This window comes from Halichoeres trimaculatus, unplaced genomic scaffold (assembly GCF_033239565.1).
Source record: "Halichoeres trimaculatus isolate MK-OKI-2021-1 unplaced genomic scaffold, fHalTri1.1 fHalTri1_scaffold_2, whole genome shotgun sequence".
Classification (NCBI taxonomy): Eukaryota; Metazoa; Chordata; class Actinopteri; order Labriformes; family Labridae; genus Halichoeres; species Halichoeres trimaculatus.
The window spans coordinates 38,202,100-38,222,525 of record NW_027437180.1 but is presented as its reverse complement, the minus strand read 5'-3'; the positions used below and the strand labels follow the sequence as shown (position 1 = coordinate 38,222,525).

The window sequence follows — 20,426 nt, the reverse complement described above, 5'->3', positions numbered from 1 at the left end:
AGAAGGAGAAGAGAGGGGACGCTGTGAGCGATCAGAACTTTCTGGAACAAACTCTAACTTGTGCTGCAGCATGTGAGGAAACTGAAGATTCATTCATCAACGATAAATCAGTTCAGAAAACAAATGTTCATAAATCAGAAAGTTCAGGTCCAGCTCCCACACTCAGGACCTCATTTCTCTGATTTTGGTTTCACTTCACCAACAAGTCACGTCTGAAAGAACCTGGATTTCAGCACCAGGTTAAAAAAGAAAGAAACGTTAGGCTGGGACTGAGGGAAAACTGAATGTGAATGAATCATGAGATAAAACAGTGAAACTGATGAGGACGTGAGTCAGAATACTAAAATAAAACTGAAAGTTATCAACAAAAATATAAGAATGAGATACTGAGATTAAACTGAGGTTAAAAACATAAACACAAAACTTTAAGTTTTAAGCTCATAGATAAACTATAGCTCTGTATTTGAGCGTCAAGCTGGTGTTTAAGCCTTGAGCCTGTTTTTCAGCCCTTGGCTTGTGTTTATACCTGTAGCCTATGTTTTTAGCCTCTAGCTTGTGCTTTTGCCTTCAGTCTGTTTTTTTAAGCCATCAGGTCACGTTTAAGCCTTTAGCCTATGTTACAGCCATTTGCTTGTGTCTAAGCCTTTAGCTTGTGTTTTAGCCTTTAGCTCTTTTTTAGGCTATAAGCTTGTGATTTAGTGTTTAGCTTGTGTTTTAGCGTTTAGCTCATGTTATAGCCATTGGCTCATAGCTTGTGTGTAAGCCTTTAGCTCATGTTTTGGCTATCAGTTTGTGTTTTCAGATTTAGCTTATGTTTGGCCTTTAGTTCAAAGCTTTGGCCTATGTTTCAGCCTAAAGCTAGCATTTAAGCCTTTGGTCTGTGCTTCAGCCTTTAGCCTGTGTTTTTCCTTTAGATTGTGTTTTAGCCTTCAGCTTCTGTTTAAGCCTTTAGACTTTTTTGGCTATTAGCTTGTGTTTTTTTAGCCTTAAGCTTGTGTTTTTTCCTTTAGCTCATGTTAAAGCCTTTAATTATAGCTTGTGTTTTAGCCTTTAGCTGGTGTTTTAGCCCTTAGCTTATGTTTTAGCCATGCTCATAGCTTGTGTTTGTGCCTTTAGCTCATAGTTTGTCTTTTAGCCTTTAGCTCATAGCTTATGTTTTAGCCTTTAGCTTGTGTGGTAACCTTTAGCTCATGCTTTAGCCTTTAGCTTGTGTTTTAGCCTTTACCTAACGTTTTAACCGTGGACCTGTGTTCTAGCCTTCAACCTGTATTTTAGCCTTGGCCCGTGTTTTTAGCCTTAAGCTCGTGTTTTAGCCTTTAGCATGTGCTCTATCTCTCTCCTGTTTCTCTTTCTTCTGCTCTTCTGTCCTTTTTCTGTCTGACAGTTAGGCTCCAGTGTCCACCATCACTACAAAATTAATCACAGAAACCATTTTCAGCAGAGAAAAACACAGATCTCTCTTCTCTCTGATAAACTTCTTCAGCCAGCGTGGTGTTGTGTTGTCATGGAGACTCAGATGTGCTGTAAATCAATCTGGTTCAGCTCGACCCGATCAGGAAGCTGAGAAGCAGCTTTAAGGAATAACCTGTGTTGTTGTTGATAATCTCATGTTAAAGTGTGGATTAGTATCAGGCAGATATCTAGAAGGAGACTTTTTCTGGATCACTCAGAAACTCCTCACAGAAACTTTAACCTGGATGAAATCAGCTCAGATCAGTGTTTGTGCTTTAGCTCAGAGAGGAGCCGTCACCTTTATGTTCCTCAGTTTACCTGAGAGGTGTGACCATCAGATCGTCTCCGCTGCAGATGATGGCGCTGGTCAGAGGTTAAACGGTTCACCAACCACAGAAACTTCCCTGGGAGACACCGTAGCTGTGGAAAACACACGTTAATATCACTTATAGAGAATGATTGAGGTCAGAGGGGTTAACAGGCTCCTCCTCCAGTGTCCCCGCTGACCCTGACAGGTCACATGACCCACACTGCCACCATCAACACACAGGAGAGACCCAGTGATCAATCAGCACGCTGCAGCGCCGTGTTTCTGTAAACACGGGCATGAAAAGTCCTCTCAGGTGAGAGTCAGAGCGCGTGGAGACAGCGGCGTGGTGAGAACACAGACTCAGTGTTGGTGGAAGGAGGGTCAAAGGTCAGAGGTCAAAGGTCAAAGCACAATGAGAGCCTGTTTGCAGAGCGGGAGGAGGTTTAGATTTAATCATCTGTTAACATGGAGTTTTATGGGGTCTGACTTACTGCTAGAGACGAGCTCTAGTGGACACTCAGGGAACTGCAGGCCCTAAACTTCAGTATTTTTAACATCAGAGGTTTCAGCAGCTGTAAGATTTGTTAGAACACTAGACTGGGTTGGTTCTGCAGACTGCAAACACACACACACACACACACACACACACACACACACACACACACACACACACACACGAGAGGTAATGTTCTTTTTAGAGCGCCATCGCCTCCTCTAGTCAGTGAACAGGCTGTAATGGAGTCTCTGTATCTGTATCTGTATGTGTGTGTGTGTGTGTGTGTGTGTGTGTCTCCTCCCAGCAGACAGCGTCTCTGTGGGGTTTCCTGCGTCTGGAGGCAGCAGGTGAGGAGATTCTGCTCGGTAACCCGTCGTCATGGAAAAGCCTCCCTGCGCTGTGATTGGTGGAGAGCTGCAGCTGGAGGTGTGTGAGGGTTTCTTCTGTCAGACGGCGAGCGGCGAGCTGGTCATCGTGTTACATAACGCCGCAGTGTTCTGGCTCATTGAGGAGAAGCTTTGAAACAACCCACACACACTCTTCATCCTGAAGATGATGATACCGCAGAGCTGAGACATGAGGTCACACGGAAACACCTGATTGGTCCTTTTCTCACGTTCATCCAGCGGCTACAAACTGAGAGCAGAGGAGCTGGCTCTGATTGAGACGACACAGCTGGAAGTCGTCGCTCCGACAGTCATACTGCTCAGTGTACAGGAGGGGAAAAGGACAATTTTAAAGGTCCCATATTACGCAAAAATCACTTTCTTTTAGTTAAATTTGTGGGTCTTTGTCTTTCCTCCCAGCCCACAAAATGTGATATTTAATGACCAAACCTGTTCTTAGTAGAGCTTGTGAATGTAAATCCTGACCAAAATCGCCACATTGAATGGAGCAGACTGAGCGAGTTTGCTGTTTGCCAAAACTTCACCGTAAGGCATTGATAGCACTAATAAAATGGCAGAGTGTAGGACACGTCCTTTTGTATTGGACCCCGAGTCAGACCCGGACGGTTCTGCAGCTCAGGAGGAAGAAAATCCACCTGGACACAGATCATCTCAGGACGCTTCAGTGTGGTGAGTTAAACTGGTACTGTAACATATATAGTTTATACGTGGAAATATAGGCAGACTTCACCAATAAACTATTTCTATAACAGGGCTCCATCCTGCTCCTTCACTTTTCTCTGTCTGTTTTATCCATCATGCTGAAAGTGTCGTCTAAAGATCGCCTCTACCGTCAGTTCCTCACTATGTTATTACCGCAGCATTATTGTGGTCCAGGTTCACAGTGCATGTCAGAACAAGCATGCAAATATCACAGTCTCACAAGTATTACCACGTCTGCTAAAACTACAGTGTTTTAACTGCTAATTCACCATGTAAAGCTGAGCTGCTTAGCAGAGCAGAGTCCCTGCATCCAGCACTCAGTCAAGTTAGCCAGAGCTGGTAGGGAGCTGTATTTATACTCAGCTCTTGGTGGGTGTATCCCTGGGTGGCGGTTGTGTGACTAACTGACATCACAGAGGAGGAGCTGCGTTATCAGATTACTCCAATAAAAAGAAAAGATCCTCGTGTCGTCACAAAGGTCGAAATCTCGTGGCCAAATGTCAATGACCTATTTTCAGAGGCATCAAATCTCGTTCTAGGATATCAGAAAAAATACAATATCTCATTTTTTTTAATTCAGGGGGTGAAAGGTCTTGTTTTCAGATTTATTACATTATATGTAAGTATTAAATCAGGGATCAGCATGATATGTCCCCTTTAAATTCTGCTTCATAACACCGTCTACTGTCACTTTCTACTGCTTCTTTCGCTAACAGGAAATGCCCACGCCACTGCAGGCTAGTGCAAAGTGATCCGTGCATAGAGCCTATTTCCTATCTATCCAACTTTAATCCGTGTTTAAATCTGAATGTCCACCAGGGGGCGACCGTCACAGTCTGATTGTTCAGAGGTCTGTGAGAAAATGATCCTTGATCAGGTAATTTAAGCCTAATGAGTTTCACAGCTGTTCATAGCTCTGTAGATAAATAAATGGTGCCCCTAGTGTCTAAATGGGGAAGTGCACTTCTTCACAGATGGACTGAAACATGAGAAACTGGAATTCTTCAGGTGGGACCTGCGCAGAAACGTCCAAAGAGACGTGTCAGTGACAGAAGCGTAACTTTAACGTCACGTCTGTGCTTTAAACAATTCACGTTGGCTAAGGAGTTCTTTTGCTCAAACAGGTTTTGTGTCAAATCCTCCTCTTCCTCCTCTTCCTCCTCTCCGTCCTCTAAAGTTGACCGGGGAGCCTCTTATACAATTACTGCCGGTGGAGAGCCATAATTTCATTCTCTGTCTCTCTCAGTCGGAGGGTGGATGAGAATAAAGGGGGTGCTGCACCTGGAGAATACAGAGCGGATCAGAGAGCACAAGATAAAAATAGCCCAGGAGGAGGAGGAGGGAGGAGGAAGAGGAGGAGGACACATGACTCCGTCCTCTTCCAGCACAGAGGCCTGTGGTTTACATTTCAACCTCTTGTTGCTCTGGGAGCGCAGCGGATGGCGAAGGGTTTTTTCCGCCTGGCAGACATCACGGTGAACCCGGCGCTGGCGTCTTCCAGCTCCTGATTGAAGTCAGATGTTTGGCGCTGTTGGCGGTTCCTCCTCAGTTATTCAATTCAGCCCCGATGAAAAAGTGGTTTCAGTGTTTTATAACGAACGGGGGACGAGGACCTCAGTGTTCTTCGAAAGCTGAGAGCTTCCAACTCACACACAGGATGTGTTACGTAACAGCTGATTGACACCGACGATAAAATACATCAGAGAAACTGACAGAGATACACCAGAGCCTGTGTCTGGGCTGTGTTATCGTGTTGTCTGAAGTCTCCTGATCATCGTGTTCTCGTTTGTCCCAGGGTTTAGCGTCCTCAAGAGCAGCGTTAGTTTATCTTAATAAAGGAGGGTATCATCAGCGTAACGATGAATTTTACATTTCAAACACGACGTTCTAGGTTTGACTAGGATGTAAAAAAAAAGCACAAATAGATTATAGGAGATAAAATCAGTAACTTAATCTAACTTTTCATCACAAGAAGGCGGTTAACTTTTTACAATGTGTTAAAAAAGTCAAAACTCCAGCTTTAAACATCTGTGGTCCAACAGGTTGGTTTGGTGCGATGCTCATGTAACCTGTTGATGTCAATCTGTATTTATGTTCTTCCCAGCTGTTCGTTAAAGGAAGTGACTTGTAATAATTGATAACCGTTGATGAATTATCTCATACACTCATGGATCAGCTGTTTGTTTGGTCAGAAGTTGGAGCTACGCTGCAGATTTGACTCTTTGGGGTTCAGGTGGACGTTTCAGACGAAGCAAAGAGAACCAAAGCTCTGTGAGTGAAAACTCAGAGTCCTCTGATTCACACCCTTCTTCCTGTCTTCTCTGACGAACCTGCAGGCGGGTCGTTAGCGTGATGTGCCGTCCTCATTAGCCCGCCCGGGATCAGCATGCGTTCACATTTCTCTGAGTTTCAACCATCGCCAGAAACAGGGGGTTGGCGAACGTCCGAGAGATGAAGTCAAAATCTGAGAGTCCTCTGTGCCAGAAACCTCAACTACCAGTGGACGCAGGACTCCGATTCCTCTTTCTGTCTTTTCTTTAATAGATCTCTGCAGACCGAGCACAGTCCAAGAATTACACTTGGCGCTTTGGAGACGGGCTGGACGGCTTTCAGCTGTAAAGCAGGGGCTTTTAGTCATTCTGACAGACCTCCCAAATCATCCAGATCTCAGATCCTCCCCCCGCTTAATGAACAGTTAACTCCCGGGCTTCGACTTTTTCTGTGTGAGAACTCAAAGTGTCCTCTCCCTGGCGCGTAATGAGAACAGGACGGAGCTGTGAAACCCGAGAAAAAAAAGAGTTTGTGGTCATTGAAGCTCGTCCATGAGGCTGAAATCAGAAACAAACGCCTCCTCTGTTCGCCGTCACTGCTGGCTCTCATCCTGGACTCTTTGTCCTCTGGAGGCCGACGTCTGCTCCCCCCACGACGGAGGAAACCTGCATCAGCCCAAAGAGGAGAGCACACCAATACAGACAAGACCCTAAGATCCTAAACCCTTCTCAGAGGGTTCAGGCTAGCCCACGACAAAACAGGAGGTCCGTTCTGAAAAACAGAGTCTGTGTTTGGAATACTTTCTATGACAGAAAGAGGTGTTCTCTCCCTGTCTTAGCTTCTCTTAAATGACAAATTAAAAGGTGTGCTCTATCTGCCTTTGCATTACCATGTATGAGAGAGAAAAGGAGTGTGCTCTTCCTTTCTTAATTTTAAATTCATAACAAAAAAAAGAGGTGTGCTCTACCTGCCTAAGCTTTTCTTAAGTGACAAATGAAAGGTGTGCTCTATCTGCCTTCAGAAAACCATGTATGAAAGATGGGAGAGGTGTGCTCTCCCTTCCGTAGTTCAAAATGCATTACAAAGGGGGGGGGGGGGGGGGGGGGGGGGGCTTTCCCTTCCTATGTTTGTAATCTAAAATGTATAAGAGAAAGGAGGTGTGCTCTACCTGCTTTAGTTTTTCTCAAAATACAGACGTAAGATGTGCTCTGCCTGCCTTTGGATTAGCATGTATGAATAAGAGAAGAAGTGTGCGTCCACTTATTCTAAAATGAGAGAAAGAGGAAATGTGCCCTTCCTGCTTAAGCTTTTCTTGAATGACAAAAGAAAGTTGTGCTCTACCTGCCTTTAAGGTACAATGTATATAAGAAAAAAAGTTTGTGCTCTTCCCTTCTTGGTTTTAAATTCATAAAAGAAACATGGGCTCTATCTGCCTTAGCTTCTCTAAAATGACAAAAAAAGGTGTGCTCTCCATTCCTTGGTTTAAAATGCATAACAAAGAGGGAGGGTGTGCTTTCCCTTCTATAGATAATAATCTAAAAAAGAAGGGGTTCAGGTGTGCTTCCCATGCTGAGTTTAAAATATGTAAAAGAGAGAGGAGGTGTGCTCTATCTGCCTTGGCTTTTCTTAAATTACAGAAGAAAGATGTGCTCTATCTGCCTTTGGATTACCATGTATAAATAAGAGACGAGGTGTTCTCTCCCTTCCTTAGTTTAAAATGTCAGAAAAAGGGAAATGTGCTCTCCCTGCTTATACTTTTCTTCAATGGCAAAATGAAGTTGTGCTCCACCTGCCTTTAGAATACAATGAAAGAGAAAAAGGGTGTGCTCTTTCTTTCTTATTTTCAAAATCATAACAAATAGAGGAGGTGTGCTCAACCTGCCTTAGCTTATCTTCAGTGACAAAAGAAAGGTTTGCTTTACCTGTGAATTATCGTATATGGAAGAGGGGTTGTGCTCTACCTTCCTTTCTTTCAAATGTATAAAGCACAGTAAAAGCTGTGCACTACCTGCCTTAGTTTTCCATGTCTGACAGGTGGAGTAGGTGTGCTCTACCAGCACTGACATTAGTGTGTGTAAATGAAAGCGTATCTTCCAAAATAGTGGCAACTAATTGAGATTTTGATAAAGGAAAAGTGAGAGGGGAGGTGTGCTCTCCCTGTCTCAGACCTGGACCTGGATCTAGTGGAAGTCCAGTATTAAACAACGGTATAAAAATATCGGAGTTCATTTCCAGTAGGTCTGTTGAAGAGTTAAAATGTTTTAGGAATGATCCACAGCACGGTTTGAGAGATGTGACTGTTTTTCTTTAGTGGACTCAAACTTTGGACCTTCAGAAACTGGAGTTAGTCGATTTCTGGAACCAGGACCTGAAATAGTCCCTGCTTCTGGATTTGGAGGCCAGGCCGTGAACGGTGGTGGAATCTGGGCTGAATTTGGTTCCCTGAGCCGATCAGCTCAGACAATCACAGGGCTGATTACGGAGCCCCTGCTGGCAGGCCGAGGAGGAAAGCTGATTTGCGAGGCCCGCAGGTACCGTCTGGCGGATCTCAAAGGGTCGGGGGTCACTGTGTCATGCCGCCGTGAGAGGCGTGTGACTCCGCCGACAGACAGATTACGACGTGCAGGAGAGGATTTGAAGACTCTTAGCTTTCCCTTCGTCAGCGTGAAGTCATCCAGGAGCTGGAAAATGATGTGACAGACTCGACTCTGACGGCTGAATGAAAGACTTGCAGACGCCACGACACAGTCCAGAGTCCACACCCGGCTGTCTGGAAGGACCATCACGGCTTAATGTCCTCGTTTATCGGAGATCAGAGGAAGGAGGAGTGCAGGGATGATGCCGGACTCTCAGGTGGTGCCACGGTGTTTCCGTCACCCCAGATTACCCGACCTACTTCAGCCGCTGTTTAAGGCGATGAGGGAACACAAAGTCTTTGTACTCTCGCTAAGAGTCTTCCCTGGCTGTGACCTTTAAAGACAGGAATCCCTCGACAGCAGGCGGGTAAACAAACACGTAAATGTACTTAAGTTCCTCTGGGCTCTATTCATAGCTCAGCATCCATTCAGACGTTTGGCTAAGCTGCTCCTGACAGAAGGAAGCCATTAGGCCGCTCTTCACAACAAGGGAAGTGTCCGAGCGAGCGGGGGGGGGGCGGATGTCCAAGTCATTAAAGGCTAAATCTAGGGTTTTAATCCCAGGTCCTGGTTTGATGGAGTCCAAAGACTCTAAAGGGTCTGAAAGTGTTGGGATGCTTCCAGTTTCATTGTTTCAGTCTGCAGCAGTGATTTATACCCGCTCGTCTGCATCACGTCTTCTTCCTGAAGGCTTTCCAAGGATCTCAGGATCTTCCTGTCCTGAACCTGTCTGGAGTTTTGTGTGAAAGGGTCGAGTTTCATTGTTTCTGATCCACACGGTGCTGAAGCCAAACGGCTGACAGGTTTCTCATGTTTGTTCCGTTTTCCTGCAGAATCCTTTACGCCATTGAGCAATCTGTTGTTCATCTGGGAGACCAAATGTGCGCTGGACAGAATCCAGACCCCCAAACTTCAGAAACCAGAGCAAAACTTTTCCCATCCTGTCCTCCTGACCTCTGCAGGAGAACAACACGTTAAAGTGAGTCCAGACCGCGATGAGATGAAGAATGTGAGCAGATTTCAGAGGACGGGGTGATGATCCTGAGCCCGGGGTTCACAGAGCCGCTGCCTTCAGGAGGAGAGGGACCCTGAAGAGACCAACCCAGACCAGCTCGTCTGTCATCATTTAACCATGACTCAAAACTTGACAAAACCTTTTCAGGTTGATTCAGCTCCTGCTAAGCTAACGTTTGGAGCTTTAGCGCCTGTACGGAGTGGACAGAACAGGAAACTTAGAGAGTTAAATTTTCCATTTTTTTCTGATGGGGATGACCGTCAGCTAGCTAGCACAGACTTTTAAAAGGGGGAGGGGGCAGTTTAGTGTGTTTGCCAATCAGGAGGACACTGTGATACACAGTTTCGCTCCACAGGGGGCACTGTGGCTTCAAAACGGACTCTGCACGTGTTAAAGTTCCCAAAGAGAGCACGTTAGCATGCATTTTGACTAGCATGTTTTAGCTACCAAGAGGATACTTGAGTGCCAAAACTAGCACAGGCTGAATATCCCCCATGCTAACAGGCTAACAGGCTAACTACTTGTCTGTCTTCTTCTATAGGGCTGGATACTCCTCATACTAATACTCAATATTAATACCAGTTAATATTAATACTCTAAATACTAAAAGTACAATTAAATTAATTAATATGATTAAATAATTAAATTATTATTATTAATTTTATCATTGTAATTATTTTTATTATTATTTTATTTCTTGTGTATTGTCATTATTTATTATTATTATTATTATTATTATTATTATTATTATTATTATTATTATTAATAATAATAATAATAATAATAATAATTTTATTATTATAATTTATTTATTTATTATTATTATTATTATTTTTGTGTGTGTGTGTGTGTGTGTGTGTGTGTGTGTGTGTGTGTGTATGTATGAATGAGCACTTGTTTGAGGGGACATAAATGAAAATGAAAATGATTATACATTTGACACAAAGTTTGATATGTATCTAAAACTTTAATAAAAATATTGTTAAAAAATATGATTAAATAATAAACATAATTATAATTAATGGTTAATAATAAAAAACTAAAAAAAATATATTTGTTAATTATTATGCATACATTTATAAAAAGTTAACAATAATTACAATTAATATGATTAAAGTAATTAAAATATTAAAACTAAAATTAATACTTCTTATTAATATTAATACTCGTTATACTAATACTATTACTCAATATACTGGATACTCATGTGATGCTAATATTACTGTCAATTGCAGGCTACGACCCAATACTAGTCGATAATATGTCAGACTAAACTGAAGGGGGGAAGGGGATTACTCACTTCCTGTTTAGGCTGAGAGGAGATCCATCACACATGAATTATGATCCAAGAGAGAAAGATGGAAACAGACGCTTAAATCAGCCGCAACAAAGGATCAGGCAACTATCAAGTCTCCGAAACTGCAGTTCCTGGAGTGTCCACTAGAGGCAAGTTCCAAACGAGGGACTTCAATCACAGAGAGGCCTCCCTCTTTAATCACTGCCATGTGCTACACAGAGGTCAGAGGTCACAGAGTTTTTAGCACGCTATTCCTTCAGGTTCTGATTAGCAGGAGAGGTCAGCCCAGACGTGATGGAGAGAGGGGGGGGTCTGTTTTATCCCAAAGGATTGTGGGTAAGAAGGAGAAACAGTCAGACAAAGCTGTCAGAGAGTGGACAGAGTTAAGTTCCACAGAAAGTTTCTCATAGAAGGTCAAAGGTCACAAGGTGGGTCGGCCTCATCCTGTAACACCCTGATCCGTGTCCATCCATCAACACACACACACACACACACACACACACACACACACACACACACACACACACACACACACATACATTCTGGCTCATGGTGCCTTCAGGGGACCACAGTTTAAAACAAAGACCATGTGGAGCCCTCTATTGGACAACATTATTACTGCAAAATCACAATCACGATTTTATCACGTCATTTTTTCATAAGCTTATTCAGACTATTTTGCACATCGTTGAACAGTATAAATGTTTTTTTAATGTATTAAAAACCAAATTTCTAAATGGAAAAAAGGATAAATATAATTTCAGATGGTATTGTTCCAAGATTTTTTATCTTATTTTGGTAAACAATTTGGCAAACTATGCCAAGTAAAATCAAAATCAAACAAAAATGTTGATGTGCTTTGTTTTCAGTCAAAGTCTTTTTGTTTTAACTCAAAATTAAAATAAAGTTGAACACAGCATTCAAGTAAAGAGCACACTTGCTACATAACAGCTAGCTTATCAAGGCGGTGTATCAGTTAAGTGACTTCAACTTGTTTTGTCTGCGTGGATGACGGAGAAGCTGCCGCTCTCCTCTCCTTCTGACTTTCAGCGTGCCGTCTCTTCGGGTGGTTAAAGGGTTTGTTGCGTTTCCGTCAGGAGTTCGAACTTTCTTGTTGCAAACTTTGAAAATGACTGTTGTTGAGTCGCTTTGTGAGAACCCAAACCAGCTCCTTGATAAGTGGATACGGGTTCTTCTGGGGAACAACTCGTCACTTTCACTTTGGTTGGCAGCCATGCTGTCCAAAGGGGAGGGAGATAAACAAACCAAGACGCCACCTACAGCTCGCTCTGATTGGTTCATTAGTAAGCCTGCTGCCACAATCAATTTTCCTAGGCCACTTTTGGATTTTTTTGCCAATTTTTCCCAATTTATTTCTCTCTCCTGGCACTGTAGGTAGAACCAATACATGCGTCTGCTCTAAAAGATCCTGGTGCAACCACTTCACTGTTTTGTTAGTTCTGCTATTGTGATTATGCAATGTTGCCTTGAGAGTAAACCGGTGAATTATTTTTGAAAAATAGATAAATGTTGCTAAATATTTTTTTAGTTTAATCCAACATAAATCTTACTGATGTGTTCAAATTTTTAAGACTTTTGAAAATTGGATTTAAGACATATTAATGCCAGTTAAGGCCTTATTTTTAGAATAATGAATTTAATGTCTTTTAAGACTTTTCAAGGATCCGCGGGAACCCTGCTGTAGTGTGAGCCAGGCTTTTATGAACAAACACCCTCACACACATTCTGTTTTATGATACTATCAGGGGACCATTAATCAAAGTGGACCATGTTGGGACAAACACATGTACTGTCTTCTGGTGCCAACAGGGGACTGTTAATAAGGTCTGGGCTGTTCACTCTTAGCTAATGTATAATGAAGCTTGGGACCACTATTGGACAGGACACACACACACACACACACACACATACACACACACACACACACACACACACACACACATGTAAAGCCTGTTCTCGAGGTGGATCTAGGTGAGGGGTTACGAGGTTAGGAGGTTAAACTCTGCATTCCTCAGCATCAGTGAGTGGTTCACACACACACACACTCACACACACACGCACACACACATTGGTCAGTGATGCATCTAATTGTGACCTCCATCCCTCCAATCATGGACTCTAAAAATAGACCCTTTGAGACCCTCTGGATGTTCCTGTGTCTCATACCACGGCTGTGTCACACGCTTGTTCCTGATTGGCTGAAAAACTTCATCACTACAGCAACAAGTTCTTTACATCAAACTAATCCATAGAGAGGATTCCACTTCCTGTTGACACTGTGGCAAAAAACAACAACTATGAATTTAAAAAAATTTTAGTCAAATTAGACAAATGGAGTACACAGCTGCTTATGAGATCAAGTTATTCAATAGAAAACATGAGCCAAAAACTACACACACACACACACACACACTGAAGAGGATCAAACAAACATGGCCAAAAATTCAAACAAGCGCTTGTTTGAGGGGAGCTCCATCACTTCCTGCTACCCCCTACATTTCTGTGTGTGTGTGGGAAACTCCAACGAAGCTCATCTAACCCTTGCTAATCCACCAAAATCTCCCACAGCTCAGGAGTGTGTGTGTGTGTGTGTGTGTGTGTGTGTGTGGGTGTATGTGTGTGTGTAAGCCCACCCATATTCCATGAGTTCCTGCTCGGCTCGGCTGCTCTGCGCCCCCCTGAAAGAAAATCCCTCCTCTTTCTCACCCAGACATGACCCACCAATCACATGACTCAGCTCGTTCTGTGAGCAGCCTACATTTCCCATAACGCAGCTGGTTCCTTACATTTTTAAAAGTTTATCCTCAAATGAATTAAAAATGGACCTGTGCTAACCTGTGCTAACCTGTTAGCGCTGACTGAATACGACCAGTAAGGGTCATAATCAGGGGTAAACTTGTTGTCCCAGGAACTACTGCTGAGGTTCTGAAAGGTTCCTTCAGCCCAGAAGTGACACATGACCACATTTCTAAACACCCAGTCGGACTTTAACATCAAGATTTTAGGGCGGTTGTTGGTTTTGGTGTTTCAAATGTGTTTAGGAAGAAAGTTTGAACTGTGTTTCTGCATAAAAGCTAATTTTGCGTTCAGCAATGTGCAGTTTCCATGCAAATGTGTAGCCATCTGACACTACAGGAAGTTAGCCCTTGAATGGGTGGTCTCATTGCTCATATGTCACTCCTGCCCCTTGGCCTGTTTTCTGCTCCATCAACTGTCCTATCCCCTTTAATAAAGGCATAAAAAAGCCCCCAAAGTATTACAAAAAAAAAACTGCAGTTCCTTGAGTGTCCACATGAGGCCGGCTCCAAAAGCACCACAAACCCCAAACACACCAATTCAAAAAGCCGACCTGATTAGGATGGAACAAGTTGGGTCCGGTCACAAGGTTTAGGGCAGAAATTACCCCTACAGCAGTGATTTTGTGCAGCAGAAGCCCAGGGCGCTCGCACCAAACACCCCCTCCCTGCTCCTCTGCCGGTTTCCTCTGCACTCAGACGGGGCCATATTTTACTTGACCAAAAACACAAATAAACGGACTCCCACTAAAAAAAAATCTGATATTGTTCTGCATTCATGCTTTATTTAGAGAATTTTCAGCGCGTTACTTTCACACAAAAACACCGCTAAATAAGGCTCTAGTTCTCATCGTGTCTCTTTGTCCTGGCAGACTACCTTTGTTTATATCTGGCACGCCGCGCGCAGACTGATACACTAAGCGGCGAGCACCTCGTAGCCAGCTGTGGCTCTGCAGCGGAGGTAGCGCCGTTTTACGACGCGATGAGAACTAGAGCCTTTTTTAGCGGTGTTTTTGTGTGAAAGTAACGCGCTGAAAATTCTCTAAATAAAGCGTGAATGCAGACCGATATCAGATTTTTTTGGTGGGAGTCCGTTTATTTGTGTTTTTGGTCAAGTAAAATATGGCCCCGTCTGAGTGCAGAGGAAACCTGCAGACGAGCAGGGAGGGGGTGTTTGGTGCGAGCGCTCTGGGCTTCTGCTGCACAAAAACACTGCTGTAGGGGTAATTTCTGCCCTAAACCTTGTTCCATCCCGGAGGATCACTTTAAAATTAGAATACTTGCGTTGTTAGCTGTTAGCAAAGAGGCTAAAAGCACACCTCCTTTAAGCTCAGTAGAAGTTAGGTTGAGCTAGCATTTCCGATATAGCGACCGCCGACGGCAGGCTTCAAAACGCTTGCTTCAGAAACACATGGCTGATGTCACAGAGACTATCTTAATGTTTACCCTAGTGGTCAGGTGTTTAAATTGAAAATTTTACCAAACCAAACCAGCACCAGCATCTTTGAAAACCACCTTCTGAATAAAACAGTCTAACATATTAAACAATCCTCGCCCTGTGTTTCAACCAGGTAAATTGGTTGCACAGGTGTGTAGGTGTGTGTCAGGCCTGAGAACACACACATTCCACGATCTTTCCCGCGTATTACCTGTTGTTGTTGTTGATCTCTGTGACTCGCCCCATTTTTGTGGGTTCATCCAGCTCTGCTCCTCTTTGTTTCTGCAGCTTCAGCCGTGCTGACGGCCCTCAGAGGAGGCTTCACACAGAGAGCCATCTGTGGAGAGCAGGATGCTGCCAATGCAAACACACACACACACACACACACATGAACAAACACACACAAATACTCACACACCACAACAGGCTGCAAGATACTTCAGTGCAAACAAACAACATGTTAGACGTAGAGCAGATATTAAAAAATAACTGATATCAATTCGAGACCTCCTGCTGTTGCTCTCCATACAGACTGTTTCTCCTGCTGACTCCTGATTGGTTGATACGACTCAGACAACAAACAGATTCTATGATTTTATGTGGAATATGAGCAAAAGGATTTCTCTGGATGTTGCGTCACTCTTGCAGGCTAAGTGTGTTTTTGTTTTTCATTCATAAACCTGAATGAGCATCTGAATTCCTCTTCTTTCTATATTTGAATCCTTAAAGCGTCAAAACCTCCAAAATTCTACATAACACAGTCCAGACACACTGGAAGAACACACAGATACACAACTGAGCATGTGTTAATGTGTGTTACAGCAGCAGACAGTGTGTAATCTCTGTGAGACAGAGTGTGTCTGTGTGTGTTTTGGGGATGTGGTGATGGACCAACAGCTACCCCTACTGATAGACTAAGGTAAGTACATGTGTTTCCAGCAGGACATTGTTTCAGTATGAGGGTGTAAGAAACATATATATATATATATACATATATACATTTAAACATATATTATAGTCTTGTTGAAAAGCCAACCCACCCCTACAATAATTTCTTTAATGCTGTAAAGTTACAAATTATTTTTCTGTTTTTATTGTTGTTTGTTTATTGCTTTTCTTTTCTAGTTTTCTTTTATAATTAAATGTTTTGATTTTTATTATTTTATTTTTCCAAACAAAATCTGACATTAAATATGGTAAAATTAATCTTAAATTATTTTTTTTTAAATCTATTTTCTTTTCATGTATTTTTTGGTGTAATGGGCCAATTTATTTATTAATGTATTGATTGATTTATTATTGTTTTTATTTATTTATTATTTCATTGTTTTTTATTAACTTTTGTCCAATTTTTTTCCTTTCTTCACTCTTTTTTTTTGTTATGCATTAAGAAGAAATATCATTTTGCAACATTTATTAAGGTCAATATCTAATATTGTATCGTGAAAGATTTAAGATGCATGTTTGTTCATCCTTGATTTTTAAATCTGTTTTAAATAGTTAATTTAATATTTTATTTTGTTCATTTATTATTCTAATTATTGAGTATTATTTTATTTATTTTTAATCAGGCTTTTAGTTGTAGTCAGGCGCTCCACAGACGCCTCCTATCTGTCAAACGCTGGGGGCCTTTGGGTCCTTCAGCCCAGCTCTTCTCCGTTAGTCTCCATCTTAAACAGAACACCTGTTCGTAAAAACCTCAAACTCTCCGTAAATCCTGCTCGGAGGATCCGGATCCCCGGAGCTATGATGGGCGGAAAGACCAGCGCGTTGGCCGCGGGGGTGTGCGGGGCTCTGTTCGTCGGTTACTGCATCTACTTCGACAGGAAGAGACGGAGTGACCCCAACTTCAAGAACAGGCTGCGGGAGCGTGAGTGTTGACCTCCTCTTTCCCACCTTCATCAGGCCTTCAGGCTCTGATCCGGCCCAGTCCAGTCCGGTTCGGCTCGGTTCTTCTCAGACTGACGTCACCTCCCTGTTAACGCTGTGACAGACGGTTCTTAACACCCTGCGATGCCGGTGCGACCCGTGCTAGCTGGTTGATGAATCCCCCTCACCAAACTCCCTGCGGATTTTATCATATTATGGGTTTATCTGAAAACAGCTGCCTAACATGATTAACTGTGTTTACTTCAGACCTTAATAAGAGTTCATGAGGTCTTCGGGTTAATTCGGCTTTAAGTAAATCAAGTAATCAGCCACCATGTGAGGACAGAGACAGGATATAAATCCGTTTGTGTGTGCGCTCCGTAACTTTAAACACAGCTAATCTTTGATCCTTTTAACATGAGGTTTGGTCTGTAATGTAAAGTTTCAAGTTGGAAACATTAATTTCACATTACATTTTATGAGCTTATGGAAATATCTCAGAGAGGAAATTAAAAATGATTAGATAATTACTCAGTTTCACTGACACCAGTGTATGCCTACCTGACCTCTCATTATTCAGGATGTTAAGTCTCTCCTGTGGTTGAATTCGTGCACTGTCTGCCTGCTGCAGAGTCCAGAGTCAGTCGTTACCTGGAATCGACCTTGCTAGTTTCAGTAAGGTCATTCAAACCCACAGCAGTGTTTGTTTTGAGGGGCTGGGGGAGGCTCCCTCCACCCCCTGGGCTCATTCACAGATAGGTGCCATGACACTGACACCTGTGAGGGGGCTGTGGAGGTGTGACAGATCAGCCTGTTGTTGCTGCAGACCTCCTCTTTCTGGGCAGACAGCCTGTACGGAAGCCCAAAAAGGTCATGATGAAACACCAGGGATGAACTCCTGATTTTAATGGGGGTTTTTTTGTGTTGTTGTTGCAGGAAGGAGAAAGCAGAAGGTAGCCAAAGAGAGGGCAGGTCTCGCTAAGGTAAGCGCCGCGTCTCTGCACCCGATGATGGTTGATTAATATGAGACTCAAACCGTGTTTCTGTATCTGATCGTTTCTCCTCCTGCAGCTTCCAGACCTGAAGGACGCCGAGGCCGTGCAGAAGTTCTTCCTGGAGGAGATCCAGCTGGGGGAGGAGCTTCTGGCTCAGGGTAACACCTCCTCACACCTTCAGCTGCTTTAACTCTGTCTGAAATGATGTGATGGTTGATGAAGCCCTCCAACAGTTTGAATCGTAACATCTCTGTCTCTCTTGACAGGAGACTATGAGAAAGGTGTGGACCACCTGACCAACGCCATCGCTGTGTGCGGTCAGCCTCAGCAACTGCTGCAGGTGCTGCAACAGACTCTGCCGCCGCCTGTCTTCCAGATGCTGCTCACCAAACTGCCGACCATCAGCCAGGTGAGGCTCTCTGGTCTCTGACCATTTGATCTCTGACTCTCTGGTCTCTGACCATCTGGTCTCTGACTCTCTCTGGTCTCTGACTCTATCTGGTCTCTGACTCTCTGGTCTCTGACTCTCTCTGGTCTCTGACTCTATCTGGTCTCTGACTCTCTGGTCTCTGACCATCTGGTCTCTAACTCTCTCTGGTCTCTGACTCTCTCTGGTCTCTGACTCTCACTGGTCTCTGACTCTCACTGGTCTCTGACTCTTTTTGGTCTCTGACTCTCACTGGTTTCTGACTCTCTGTGGTCTCTGACTCTCTGGTCTCTGACTCTCTGTGGTCTATGACCCTCTGTAGTCTCTGACTCCGTGGTTTCTGACTCTCTCTGGTCTCTGACTCTCTGTAGTCTCTGTCTCTCTAATCTCTGACTCTCTCTGGTTTCTGACTCTCTGTGGTCTCTGACTCTCTCTGGTCTCTGACCCTCTGTGGTCTCTGTCTCTCTTGTCTCTGACCCTCTGTAGTCTCTGACTCCATGGTTTCTGACTCTCTCTCTCTGGTCTCTGACTTACTGTGGACTCTGACTCTCTTTGGTCTCTGATTCTCTTTGGTCTCTGATTCTCTTTGGTCTCTGACTCTCTTTGGTCTCTGACTCTCTTTGGTCTCTGACTCTCTGGTCTCTGACTCTGTCTGGTCTATGACCCTTTGTAGTCCCTGACTCACTCTCTGACTCTCTGGTCTCTGACTTTGTGGTCTCTGACTCTCTGGTCTCTTACTTTTTCTGGTCTCTGACTCTCTGGTCTCTGACTCTCTTTGGTCTCTGACTCTCTGGTCTCTGACTCTCTGGTCTCTGACTCTCTTGTCTCTGACCCTCTGTAAACTCTGACTCCATGGTTTCTGACTCTCTCTGGTTTTTGACTCTCTCTCTGACTCTCTGTGGTCTCTGACTCTCTGTGGTCTCTGACTCTCTGTGGTCTCTGACTCTCTGTGGTCTCTGACCTTTTGGTCTCTGACCCTCTGTGGTCTCTGACTCTCTGGTCTCTTACTTTTTCTGGTCTCTGACTCTCTGGTCTCTGACTCTCTTTCGTCTCTGACTCTCTGGTCTCTGACTCTCTGGTCTCTGACTCTCTTGTCTCTGACCCTCTGTAAACTCTGACTCCATGGTTTCTGACTCTCTCTGGTTTTTGACTCTCTCTCTGACTCTCTGTGGTCTCTGACCTTTTGGTCTCTGACTCTCTGTGGTCTCTGACTCTTTGGTCTCTGACTCTCTGTGGTCTCAGATTCTCTGGTCTCTGACCCTCTGTAGTCTCTGACTTCGTGGTTTCTGACTCTCTCTCTGACTCTCTCTGGTCTCTGACTCCATTTGGTCTTTGACTCTCTGGTCTCTGACTCTCTGTGGTTCTTGGTCCTGGTCTCTAACCCTGGTCTCTTTTATCCCTCTGCAGCGTATCGTGAGTGCACAGAGTCTCAGTGAGGATGATATAGAATAAGAAGATGAAGAGGAACCTGTCCCCAAGCTTCGTCCTCTTCCTCCTCTTCCTCATTCTCACCAGGAGTCCTCCTCCATCACGACCCGCCGACGCCTCGGCCTCCATCACTCCCGCTGGCGTCTGTCACTCCCCGTCAAGGCGCCCTAAAGGAGCTTCATGTTTTCCTCCTGGTTTGTTTGTTTGACTGTAGTCTTTGTTTTTTTACTTCAGCTGCCCGTCTGTGGGCTCCAGAGCCACCAGAGACCCCCTCTGTGGGCTCCAGAGCCACCAGAGACCCCCTCTGTGGGCTCCAGAGCCACCAGAGACCCCGTCTGTGGGCTCCAGAGCCACCAGAGACCCCGTCTGTGGGCTCCAGAGCCACCAGAGACCCTGTCTGTGGGCTGCAGAGCCACCGAGACCCCGTCTGTGGGCTCCAGAGCCACCAGAGACCCTGTCTGTGGGCTCCAGAGCCACCGAGACCCTGTCTGTGGGCTCCAGAGCCACCAGAGACCCTGTCTGTGGGCTCCAAACCCTCTGTCACTGGTCCGATCTCACCAAGTGGACTGGTTGTCGTTGAAAACACTTTCTTCCTTCAGGGTAGCGTCGCCCTGACAGCGTCACGTGCCAGGTTTACTGTCGGCCATGTTTCTTAACCATATCAGAGTTGGGACGGAGCAGGCGTGGTCTCGCTGCTCCGAGGCGTCAGAGTATTTATTGTTTTTGTTATCAGTCGTCCATATGCTTGGTTGTAGACTCAGAAACACTTTTTAAGACCTAATGAAATGTTCTGTTCATCGTGACAAGAAAAAAAAACTCGCTAAGAGAAAAAATAAAAATGGGAAAACTGACGACTGTGTCTTTGAG

General features: G+C 44.1%; 1 protein-coding gene across 1 annotated transcript; it reads left to right on the top strand.

Annotated features, from left to right (window-relative positions):
- The first annotated feature begins 16,465 nt into the window (after positions 1–16,465).
- Positions 16,466–20,401, top strand: tomm20b (translocase of outer mitochondrial membrane 20b). Its single transcript, XM_074696522.1, has 5 exons — positions 16,466–16,710; positions 17,646–17,692; positions 17,781–17,862; positions 17,971–18,113; positions 19,539–20,401. Exons 1-5 carry the CDS (start codon positions 16,587–16,589, stop codon positions 19,581–19,583), a joined length of 441 nt encoding a protein of 146 aa, XP_074552623.1. The 5' UTR covers positions 16,466–16,586; the 3' UTR covers positions 19,584–20,401.
- Positions 20,402–20,426: the final 25 nt, after the last annotated feature.